The sequence below is a fragment of the Lonchura striata genome, chromosome 3 (genome assembly GCF_046129695.1).
Source record: "Lonchura striata isolate bLonStr1 chromosome 3, bLonStr1.mat, whole genome shotgun sequence".
NCBI classification, from domain to species: domain Eukaryota; kingdom Metazoa; phylum Chordata; class Aves; order Passeriformes; family Estrildidae; genus Lonchura; species Lonchura striata.
Window position 1 is genome coordinate 14,141,079 of NC_134605.1, and position 12,745 is coordinate 14,153,823.

Consider the following 12,745-nt stretch of genomic DNA (forward strand, 5'->3'; position numbering starts at 1 on the left):
TGCTGATATAGTTAGGAAGAATAAAGGAGTTGCTTTGAAATCTGCTGATGTTTGTGCCTGTGAGCTGTTGGAAGGATTTCTGGCTCCCTGGATTCCCATAGTGCTGGTGTATTGACACATATGCAGTGATCTTGTGTGTCCCTTCCCAGGGAGGAGAGGTTAAGCAGCCCTTTACTGGATAAAGCAGGCTTCCTGCCTTGCAGCCTCTGCAGGGTAAGGTAACTAAGGGGAGGCTAATGAATTTCAGATCAAGTGCAGAGTAGCTGTCCTGTAGCTCAGATTACAAGTCTGTTGAAGCCTGAGCCATTGTTTTATTTGAAGGAGTATGAATAATTTACTTTTGTACCCATTTCATCAAGCTTTCTTTGTTAGGACTTAGTAGTTCTATTCCACTCTACAAAGTTGGATACTGGTAAAATGCCATGAATTCAAAGACAGGCTTTTCTCCCTTTCTTGAGTTTTCTAACTCCTTCTACCTCTGGTAGTGCCTCTTTGCTTCTGGCTTTTGTGAGAAGTCAGCCTTGCACCCAGACTGATGTGTCATTTGTTGTCTCAGCAGTAGGTAACCTTAGGCTCTTGGTGCTAAATACCAAGCTCACAGAAGAGCTGTGAGGTCAATCTCACTGCTGATTGTTGGGATTTAGATTTATTCATCATGTGATAACCAGTGTATGGCAGCATCTCTTTATTACGTTTTTTAGAAGTTTTTTCAGTTCCAACATTCAACTGAAAAATGAGTAGTGGTGCTGAGAATAGGACTTTGTGTTTCTTTAATTCCTTCTCTACTAAACCACTTTAGAATATTAATGAAATATTTTCAGGGGAAATGAAAATATGGAAAAATCTATCGAACTAGTTGATTATTCAAAAAACCATGGCAGTTGTTTGCTGTTAAACTGTATAGAAATAATTTCAGTAGTAGATATTTCAATATTAGATCAACCTGTTGTTCTAGGCACACTAGAAATGCACATAAAGAGATGGTTTCTGCTCCAAGGTGATTTTAATTTCAATCAGCAGCAGGCAGAAAGAGACAGAAGGGGCTTTTGCCATACAATAGGTCAGGCATGACACAGTCATAGAAGTCTGTGCTTTAAACCTTTAACCTGGGATTTTTCCTTCCAATAAGGAAACTGTTTTAACACTATTATTAATGTCCTTGTATATATGCATAGTAGCTACAAACTGTTTCTTTGAAACACAAAACATCAGAGAAGCCCTCAAGGTAATGCAGTACTTGAAAAAATACATTATCTTAAGCTGCTTAGGAAGATCTGATGCTGTAATTGGTAACTGATGTGTCTAAAAGTTATTGTTCATAGAGAACAGTCTTGCTCCATAAATATTGATAAAATATTGGAAGATCAACACTAGCAAAGGAAAACATTTCCTTGCTAGGAGGAGAAAAATAAGATAAGCTCTTAAAACATTTAAATAATGTTGGCGTGCCTACAGCAGCACCTCTTTAATCTCATAAAGGTTATATCACTCTATCTGCCATCTGCATGGGTTTTATAATGCAGCTATGTGGCTCATGGAAACAGCTTTCCAATAATCCCATGCTTATTAAAGTCTTCCATTTTGTTTTTATAAATTAACATTTCCTAAGGCCTGTATTTTTAAAAGGTGTATCAGTGTCAACCCACTCCTGCCTTCCAAAACTATTTTTAACTAGTTTCTGTCATGTTGAGGTTAGATTAAAATTTTAATGCAATATGGGAAAGCTTAAGCCTGAGAAGTATGAGGGGGGAAAAAAAGTCTAAATCAGAAAGCCAAATAGTTAAATAAAATACTTCTCATTTGCACACAGGTAGAAATGCGGGAAGTGCTGTGAGTCCTTCAGTCAGTAACATATCAGCTTTCAAAGGATCTGTGCCTACAGCTTCATCCCATTTAAATTCTCTTTCAGCAAGCAGCACTGCACACATTTTGGCCTTTCACTCTGTTTGAAACCTGTTGAAATTAATAAAAAGCCTACCAGCTTTCTAAGATAGTACCCCCTCCAGTAATTTAATCCACTGAACCATTAAAATATAGCTCTGGATAAAAGAAGCCCTCAGAGAAATAAGTGATTATTTAATCTAATAAACACCAAGGAATTATGGTTATACTTTAAATTGTTGTTTTTTCTAACTGGCCTTGATCTGCACTGAAAATTTACATTGCACAAAATTTATTGCCCTGGAGCTGTAGCAGCTTAACAAACATTTCTCTAGAATACATTTTTTTCTTATTTTTTAGCCTTGTTTTCTTTCTGAATGGCTCTGTGGTTAGATTGATTGCAAGTTTCACACATAACTTGTGCCAGAACACAAAATTCTGCCAGTGCTGGCAGTATTTATGCATCTAGCACATTTATGTTGCTGTTTACACTTGGAAAGTCATAGCAGAATGCTTCACCCCAATGGAGAGATTATAGGAATTTCAATGATTGTGCAGGAAATCAGCTTTCTTATGCCTGCTGCTGACCTGGGAGTGTTCCTTGTGCTACCAGCAATTGGATAACAATGCATTTTCACAGCACCAGCTCTTACATATGAGGATGTTCAAATAGTATCAGTCTAAGAAAGGCTCAGGCAAAAATATCAAACTATAATTTAGGGAGAGTGAGGAAAACAAAACTGTGTCCTTGAGCTTCAAACTCTGCAGCCAGGTTTGTATTAGATCATTAGCATTTTTTTAGTGGAAACAGAGCACCAAAAGCAATTCTGGACCTTGGTATTTAGGAAGAGTTATGGGCATCTCACAAGTGCATGTATGTTGAAGGCGATTCCTCTTCCTAGGAAAAGGTTTCTTTCAAAACAAGGTTTGTCATCTGCCGAAATATCAGCAGGATTTTGCATGCAATTAATTTCTTTCACTGCAAAATCTTTTTGCATAACTTGTATTTCTTTAATATAGCTTCTTAAGTACTGTTGGTACAGCTGATAAGACCACAGTAAGTGTAGTCATCACAACTCCGAGTCCAATGCAGAGGAGGCAACATGGATGCACAGCAGTTTATATATAGCACAGTAACACTATATCAACAAACTTAAAGCAGGCAATGCCTTTCCAGTCCTACTAGAAAAGGCTTGGAAACACATTCTTGAATAACACCAGTTGGAGGCCTCTCTTTATTCTATTCAAGTTTAAAAATTTATGCTGTTTTAGTGTATGGCAGAATTAGAGAAGGGAACTTTGAGTCAGCTTTTGCATATGTGAAATTTCGCTCCCAGTTATCCTATTCCTGAGAAATCTGGACAGAATAGATTATATAGGATTGTGCTTAACTTCAGCAGATGGTGAGTTACATGGAATACTCTTGGATCCTGAGAAAAGGTTGGTTAATTATAATGATTCGCCTGATTAAATTTAAGCATGACCTAAATGCCCTGTACAGCCTATTATTTCTACCCAAGGTTCCAGTCTGTGTATGAAACTTGAACAGAGACATTAGGTCTTCATCTGGACCTTTAGTAAGACTTATGTACGTTTCCATATTTCCCTGACTATGTGCCAAGGGTCTTGTGTACCTTTATCTGCACTTACTAATTGAAGAGTCATGCAGACATAAAGAATGTGTATTATTCCTACATTACCAGTGCATCACATTTAACTTAAAAATGAGCACAGTGGGCTTTATATACAGATGCTCTATTAAATATTTAGTTCATTCTTATGTCTTGGTCTTAAGAAGGCTGGAAATTCAATGCAGAGGCTTTAAAATACTTTTGAATTTTCACTTCAAGCCTGTAATGCATCATGCTCCAAGAAGGAGTACAAAAGTCAAAGGAAAAAAAAACAGGGAAAATGGCAATTAATCTGTCCTAACAACTGCAAAGGATGTTACCAACGATACAGATATTAAAGCCATTTATTGCCATTGCCAGATAAAAGCTTTATGTAATTAAAACATATGGCTGGTATTAACTGAAAGACAGACAGGAAATTGAGCATTAAAATTGACTCTGCCCTTAGTTCAGTGTATCTTTGGGAAGGGCAAAGTGGTATGAGTGAAAGGGTGACAACAATCTTATCTTTGAATATCCTGTCTTTTGTCAGCTATTATTGCAACCTGCATGTTTTAAGTGTTAAAAAGGCTTTGAAGAATTATGAAACCTGATGAATGCCTCTCAAAAAGCTAGACTGTATTTAGATGCTAAAGCCTTCAGTGTAAAGAAGCCAGTCCCTCCACCTTCTATAATTTTTGCAGTAAAAAGAACAGTTTGGGCTTTTAGAGAAATGATTGTTTAAATATAACATGTAATGTAGTCAGTGGAAATTTCCATTCTTCCAGTTTTAATTCTGAAAGGCTGTATCCCAGAAAGCTAATTTCTGGAAGCATTTTCACAATCCTCTTTAAGCAGAAGTGCTGGATTGCCTTTTAAGAGTGCCTACCAGATTATTTTTTTTCTGACAGAGTATATAGAGCTAGTTTCGTTTATACTCAGTGAGGAGTGGACTCTGTGGCTTGCTTGATATAATAATGTGATGACCTTTTTGTTCTGCCTGTCTTTGTCTTGGTTTTGAACCAATGTTTAATGGGAATAACTATCTTTTACTTTACCATCCATACAAAATAATGACAAATTATAATCTCAAATCCTTTTACTGTCCTTAAATGTGGTGTCAGCTGAAAATTGCTTTCATAAGCAGGAACCTCTAGGCAGTTTATAAAGTTGCCTTATTAAAAATTCAGAAGTGTAAACAATGATTTGATATTATTTGAACCTTGGGCTTGTCAAATGATTAATGACCACGTTCCTCCTGTAACTAAATAGAATGTTTTGCAAACAAAGACAACAAAAAGGATCCAGTTCTGTAAGGTTCTGTGGACATGATCCTCATTGGTGTGGGTAATAGCTATTGTCTATTCACATGAATTTATAAAGCCTGACTGTCCCAGTATTTAAGATACACATATTTCTGCCAGTCTGAGATTACATTTCTATGCTTTTACCATTCTGGAAGGTATGCAATATCTTTGAATAAATTTAATATTTTTTTTTGGCCTAATATAAGACGGCCATATAAAGTGAATACTCAAGCAGTAAGTTTTTATTTTTCTTAGTGGGATTGTGTGAAAAGCTGAAACCAAACTTTCTGGTGATTCCTTTTCTTTTGTTGTGCTTATTTCTGAATGGTGCTAAACCCTAATTTGGTATTCCATGACATGAAGACATCCTTCTTTCAAAAGGGAATATATCTCTGAACCTTTAAAATATATTAACCAAAATAAATGTATTTTTCAGGCTCCCTTTAATTTCTAATAGTAGAGTATATTCTTCTACTTTTTGCATGTTTGGTGTTTTTTTTTCCCTTATGTACTCTTCTGTGGCCCAGTTAGTTAACGTGGAAGTTTACATCCCTGGGGAGCACTCAATCTGTAACTAACTAGTAACAAACTAGTGTTTGAAATTTAATATGCAAGTTGATATTTTAGAATTCAATAGAATTTATTTACAGCTGATCATGTATGTTCAACGTCATGTGCCACCATTTTTCAGTTTCAGAGGTAACAGCCCCCTTAGATGAAAGGGAAAAACCACTCCTTGAGTTACCATCTCAGAACCTTGATGCAGGTAGGCACCTCATCACCCTGCAGTTTGTAGGTCACATTTTCAAGTCAAAAAGTCTGAATTAGAAAGTCTGGTCTCATTAAGTATTAGAGGCCCCAATTTGCTTTAATTCATTTCCATAAGCTCAAAATCCCTATAATTTATAAAACTTCCTAAAAGAAGGCTGGGATTCTTGAGTAAATTCAGAAAATAGGTCATTTTCCAGCAGCATCTAATGTTCAGGTCTCTGCTAATGAATATGGTTCTTGGCATACTCTGCCTCTACCTTTTCTGTGTTTTCTGATACCATTCCCTGGGTACCCTCAGCATTGTGGTTATTGATTTATAATAGTAAAGAGACAGAGCAGTTGAAGCATAGCAAGTATTTATGCTTCAAAATTAACTATCCTTGGATATTTAGGATTACAATACAAACAATATGGCCATCTGGAGTTAATATTATTGTTTCATTTATCAGCTGAAAGTCAAAAATGAAAATGAATTTACTGCACCTGAATGGCCCCAGTAAAAATGCCCTGAGCTCTGGGTCATGTGTTATCTGCAGAAGAGACACAGTGTAAGTAACAACAATTACTTCCACTTTCACAGAGGTAGCATATTCGTTGGGTGCTAACACAGTCCTTTCTTCTGTGATGCTTCATTTCAGTATTGATATCACATGTGAGGATTCACTACCTGGGTCTTCTGGCCCAAGATTTCATGTGATTAAATATTATTATTTAAGTATTATCTAACACAAATTCACTTTTCGATGAACCATTATCAGACAACTCTGAATCATCAATTGATGGACAGGGCTGAAGGGCTGACTCTTGTTGACTGCAAGTCTCTTTTCCATGAACTAGCCTTCCTGCTCTGGTAAGAGTATTTGTTATGTTTGTTATTGGCTCTTGTGCAGTGTTCTGTTAGAGACTGAGATTTATCTCTTCTGTTGTCTCTCTCTTTCCCTCCTTTCCTCCTTCCCTCCTTACAGAAAAATCCGTAAGAAGTTCACCAGGTCACAGCTGAAAAGAGCTTCCAGAACACCTTGTTCTCCGATCATTGCAAAGACAAAGTCTCTCATGAACAATAGGCAGGCCCGAACAGAGCCAGGATCCATCATACACTGAAGATATAACACCATCAGCACCATAATAATGTCAAAATCATGTTTAATTGTGAATGCGGACATAACGGGACTTCCCACATCTGTGAGACAGAAATGTTTTGTGGGCATATTGTGGCCGGGTTCTGTGTTCTGGGCAGGTTCCAACAGCAGCCCTTGTTTTCCCTGATCTTTGCAAGGGCTACTTCTGGTTCATTGCACAGGCCTATCCCAGATTCCCTCTGTTCCCAGACAACAGTGTTGGCTGGTCAGGGAGGGGCTGTTTGCACTGGTCCACTGAATTGATGCAGAGTCCACCCATCACATTTGTCTATGCCTTCTAGTGGCTCAACAAAAATATGCAGCTTTCAAAACTATTGCAGTGTCATTAAAATGGGATTTAGCCTTGAGGTGTTGCATTTTCAAACAGACCTGCAAACTTGGAGTGTTCATATTTTTCAGTATTGGCTTGAGTATCACCTTGGATTTGATTTTCTATACTGAATGTCCACAAGGACAAGGTATTGTTCAGCAGTTCTGAAACTTAGACTGAATTAGGAAATGCCCATAATTAGTGTCCAATTTTGAAAATGTTTGTCATATTAGCTCTGTTTAAAATCCTGGAGAGAATTGTGTGTGATAGTAAATATCCAGCTGGACTAGTTGCATGTGTAGGAGCTGGTCTCATTGTCTGTATTTGAAAGCATCTTTCTGTTTCTTTGGGTATTTTTTACCTCTCTTGAAGCCTATTCTGAACAGTGAAAACCAGCATAACACCATTCCCAGAATACATGAAGAAACAGATTATTTCCTATTAGTAATGTCTCTCCACAAAATAATTTCTACATTTTTATATGTCTGGATAAAGAAGTCTTGCAGAATGCTTTGAATTCATAAATGTAAGGCTACAGATGGATACTTACCCTGGAGAGATGATGTGCCTTTTGAAACTACTTGTAGGAAACTGTCAGTCTCCCTGAAGGTGGGAATGGCAACAGAGGCAGGTCTTTTTTTCTACTCAGGTACTTACAGGTGAACAATCTCTGCCCAACTTTGAAATCCAGAGAAATCCAGTGTGGAGCACTGCTGTGTTAACCTAGTTGGAATAAATCAATCATCTGAGGCAAGTTGTCCTTCAATAGGTTTGGATTCCATATGGCTTTTAAAGATATAGTCAGACACTGAACATGTCTGAGATGAGCTTCAAGACCTTTTTTTGTCTCCCTTTACTAGGTAGCTCTAACAGCATGGCACAGATGTGAGGTTTTCATCCAGTTGTGGTTAGAAAGACAGGGATCTAAGTAACATCTCATACTTCTGGGTGATCCCTCCAAAATGATTTCCCCCTGTGCATTTTATTGTTTCAGTCTGAAAGAGCATCTGTGATCTCGGCCTAAAACTAGCCATACTCCCCACATAGAATTCTGAGCTCCTAAGACAGTGACCTAGATGCTTCTTTAAAGAAGAAAGCACTCTGACCTCTTGAAGGGACTTGCTGATGATTTCCATAATGATGAATCCAGGTTTTGTCCACTGTCCTTCACCAGCAAGAAAAGGGTGGATACGAAGAGAGGTTGATGACATGAAGTGCTTGCTCCTAGTGCCCTGAACATTTTAGCGAATGTCATTGATTCACACTCAGTTGGAGAAGACCTGGAATTCATCTACCTACAGTACTTTCCAGTAGCCAGTGAAATGTGCAGCCCTAGGAGTCTTCTGGGCACCGGATCTGCATTTTCCTCTAAACAGGAGGGTTTTTTATCAGATAGCTGAGTGGAGACAACCTACTCTTATTATTAAGAATTGCCTTTATTAACTTCAACATATGGAAACACCTTCTGTATAATAGCTTCTTCACCCATTAAAATAAAGAAAACATGATTATTCAGCAATCTGTTTGACTGAAAGTATGAAAAACATGAACATAATGAGCTTTGTCTCCCTCAGACATCAGTGAAATCACACACAGCAGACTCATTTTCAAAGTGTTGTTAGCTGTAAGGTGGTAGATTTTTTTTTACCCTACCTTATTAAGCTTGTACTCAAATGATTTCTTTTAGTCAGTGTGCTCCAGTATCTAGACAGTATTTTGTAAAATCTCTGTGTGTTCCTGCTTTTGCCAAAAGTATTATTATAGTAATAGTCCGATGTGAAGTCCTTCGACTGTCCTGCACGCAGCTGCAGGGAGACATCCTCTCTCCTACACTGCACACAGTGCACAGACAAACTGCACACCATGCGTTGCACCTTAGTTTTTCCCTGCTCTCTCTTCATCTTCATTTGTTCCTCAAGATGTTCTCCAGAGATGGATGCAGGATTTATCTGTGAATTTCGACTGAGAGCGTGGATGGAAGATTTGCTCAAGTTGTGTCCCTCCTGCTGGGTTTGGGCATGATGATTTAAATTTTTGTAGGAATTGTGAAACTCCTCATCGCAATATCACATAATTCCACACTTTCTGTTGAGTCAAAGTATTTTTCACTGGCTGTGAGCAAAGATGACACATTCCTCTGTAAACTGAAACAGTATGTCCACAACAAATCAGAGTTCTGTACTTTTTTATTGATCTTCCCAAGTTACTTACTTTAAAACCAGCCAACATATATCAGTCATCAACAATGACACTGAGTATAAACATGAACCTTGTAAGCAAGGACAAGAAGTTTGGTACTTACCATGATGTGAGAGAATCAAGGCAGCAACAGCACTGCATTTGCAATGTGATTTATTTTTTGTTAGCTAAATAAGAAATCCTTCTGAAAATTTGCCTCTCCACTTACAAATATGAGGCTTAAAAACCATGCAAAATGCACAACCTCTTTGTGTCCAGAGGCCTCATGCAGAAAGTAGAAAGATTGTTTTAATGTTTAAAATGTCTGCATTGCCATTTTCAACTATATAGCTGCTCTGCTCTCTTTAAATATTGTGCATACTGTTTTCAGATTATTTTTTAAAGGCCCCAACTTAGTGGTGGAGGTTTTGATTCTGTAGGATGGTAAAGAATGTTTTGAAATACTTGAGATTGCCTGAAATGTGTTGGTCATACGAAAACATCTTTAAAAACAGTGTTTTGATTAAAGGCAAATATAGCCTTTGTTTCTGCAGTCCAAATCTTACAGCATATTATGAAAAACTGGGAATTGGAACTGAAATGTAGAACCAACAAGGAGTAGAAATGGTGAAATGGAGCCTGCACTTACAGAATGTGCACTTTTTAGTAATCTAAAGTAAGATTTATTTTTATTAATAAATATAATTTCAACAGAGATACTTTCCTAATTAAGAAGGCTTAAATAAAATGGAACGGCTGCACAGTAGTTTCTGATATAGTCACAGTGTAACATGTCACAGCCTTTTGCAGAGAACAATTATAGTCCTTCAGAAATACTATACTACTGGACACAGTGTCTTCATGTATATGTACTGCTATGGTAATGGAATTGTTAGAATCCTTTGGAAATTGCAGCAAAATAATATTAATTTTTCATTTTCTTTTGAAGCTTCTTTATATAAACCTGTGTCTTCATAAGCCAGAGGGATTGTCAAAAGAACTGAGTTTATATAACTGCATAGTGGATTTTTTTGGAGTAAGTTCAGGACTTTTTTTATTCAAATGTTGCATGTTGAGGGAGGAACCTTAATTTTGGAATACATGGGTTTTGGATAAGAGTTTTGAGGATGTACTATATAGTGATCAACAAATTTGCAGAATATGCTCCTGTTGCTCATGATGATTTAACAGTTGGTATTGAAATACTGTATTGATTAAATAAAAAAACCCCAAACATTAAAGAGTTGTCTTTTACAATTTCTGCTGTTTAGAATAACAGTAAATTTCTCAATGGGATGGTAAAACTGGGAAGCTCAGTGTTGGATGTTTGAGAATGTGGAGCACCTTAGAATGAAAGAGTACTATTTGATTTGCATTAAAGTGTCTTTGTGTACAAACTCTGTGACTCTTGGCCCTTTGTGCAGGAAACTAAATCTCTGACATTGGTACTGTCATCCTATTTTACAGTAGGCTATTGAATAGTCAAAAGACTGAAGATTAGTGAACTACAGGAAAGTTTAAATACAAGTAGGTAACAAGGGGATAAGAAGACTCAGAAGTTGGGGAGACATGAATTATTGGTCCTTGCACTGGAACACCAGAATTGCTTAGGATTGAATTGAAATATAGGCAAGAGGACTCATAATCCACAAAATCAATACTAGAAGCTACAGTGGATTGCAGTTTCCAGTGAACTGGCCCATCTAAACTTCTCAGGTTGGTATTAGTATCAAAAACTTTGTTTCTTCGTTTGGTAGCACCTGGAACTGGTGGCTTCTATGTAAATATAGAACATTATCTGAATACTCTTCTTAAATGATATCTAAGCTAATTTCTGCAAATTAATTGGATTTTTTTTCAGAGGAGAATCATATAAAGGTCTTCTGAACAGAAGTAAGGACTGCTGCCTCACAGGTTTGTTCAAAGCAACTATTTCCATTCCCTAATTCCCCAGTCTGTCTTGGGGAATGCAGGATGCTTGGTCCACAGGCTAAATATTGTTTCAAATGTTTGTTTTAGAATGGATTATATTTTTCTCCTTCCCTTCCCTCCATCTCCTCCCCCAAAGACACCTGTGTAGATCCAAGTAGAAGAGCTTGAGTTCTTCTGTGGTGTTTGGATTTAATTGGCAAGATGAATTGTATTTACTAGTCCTTCTGTGTGTGAAGCAAGGGTATCATGGAGGGGAAAATCTCTGGAAGCAGTCCTTTGCTGGCAGAACTGAGGAGGTGGGAATCTCTTCATCTAGGCTTGGACAGGCTTACAAGGAATCACAGTAAAAAAAGGGACTCATTGCTTTGAAAGTATGACTGTAAAGCCTTTCCCATGTCTAGCTGAAATAGGTACCTAAGGGATAACTTCAGTCTCTCAGTTTTTGGTTCATTGTAAAGTATTGATCACACATGCAAGGCCTCAGCAATGAAAGGACATAAAACATTTCTTCTTTCCTTTGCACTAGCAGTCAGAATAAAAGAAAAAAATATATATTAAAAAATACCCCCACAATAAAAAACAACCAAGCAAAAACAACCAAACAAACCAAACCCAAAAACCAACAGCCAATGAAACAAAAATTCCATGGCTCTGCTGTCTACTTGAAAGCAGAAATTACTGGAGAGGACATTTTGCTGAGTTTTGTTTTGGTCTGTGGTATATGAAGAACTTTCATAAACCACTGTAAATACAGAAAGCTTTTCTGTGGGGCTGGTCTGCCATTGTGACACTTTTCCATGAAGTCAGATGCATGATGGTTGCTTTATAAAACAGGTAAGTAGTTGATGCATGAGTGTTACTTAAGTAGCATAAAAATCCTACATGAGCTTTAGAGCCCTGTTACATTACAGCCACTCATTAACACTGTGGCAAGACCAAAGGTTCTTCAAATATACATTATTTGTGTACACACTGAAGTGTGCGCCTTATAAACTGAGAGATCTTTTTGGAAATTAAAACTCATTATTACTTATTTAAATGATGATGAAACCTAGATGCCAGGCCAAAGAACTGTCGGTGGCCAATAATATTTAGAATTCACACTCAAATCAAAGTCCACTTTGTATAGCTGGGATGCTCCTTAAGCATTAAAATTGTTCCTGATGTTCAAAGAACATTTTTTTTAAATGGCTTAATGGAGTTTTTTAAAGAAGAGAAGGATCTTCAGGAAATAAATCTTGATCTGTACTGCTTTGGGTAATATAATAGGAGGAAAAGGTTTAGAGCCAGGTTTTGATGCTGATTCTCTTCCTTACCAAGTTGTCAGTTCATGACTACAGAATTTCCTCACCAAAACTAAGTCCCAGTGAGTCTGGAGGAACATGGCAACTCTATAATTTATTTGTATGGATTTTTCCCCTCCTGGCTAGCTATATTATTACTTAGGAGTTTTTCTCCTCAGTAATCTGGATCAATAGTTTTATTAATGTGGAGGAGGCAGTTCATATGACCTTTGGGTTAAAAGTGGCTCTTTCCCTAGTTGCTTAGGCACATAAAAATCCATTTTGTTTAATAATAACAAAAAAATATACATTTTCACAGGTATTTGTGGGAAAC

General features: G+C 37.2%; 1 protein-coding gene across 4 annotated transcripts in view; it reads left to right on the forward strand.

Annotated features, from left to right (window-relative positions):
- Positions 1 to 10,593, forward strand: part of MTA3 (metastasis associated 1 family member 3) — a 136,447-nt gene extending 125,854 nt beyond the window's left edge. For 2 of the 4 annotated variants that reach the window (XM_031504262.2, XM_021546388.2), the window contains one exon: positions 6,535 to 10,593. In XM_031504262.2, the coding sequence (XP_031360122.1) occupies positions 6,535 to 6,670 (136 nt within the window). In that variant the 3' untranslated portion in view covers positions 6,671 to 10,593. Of the gene's footprint in view, positions 1 to 6,327; positions 6,420 to 6,534 lie in introns of all 4 variants that reach the window. The other 2 variants (XM_021546389.3, XM_021546390.3) reach the window with 2 other exon arrangements.
- The last annotated feature ends 2,152 nt before the right edge of the window (positions 10,594 to 12,745 follow it).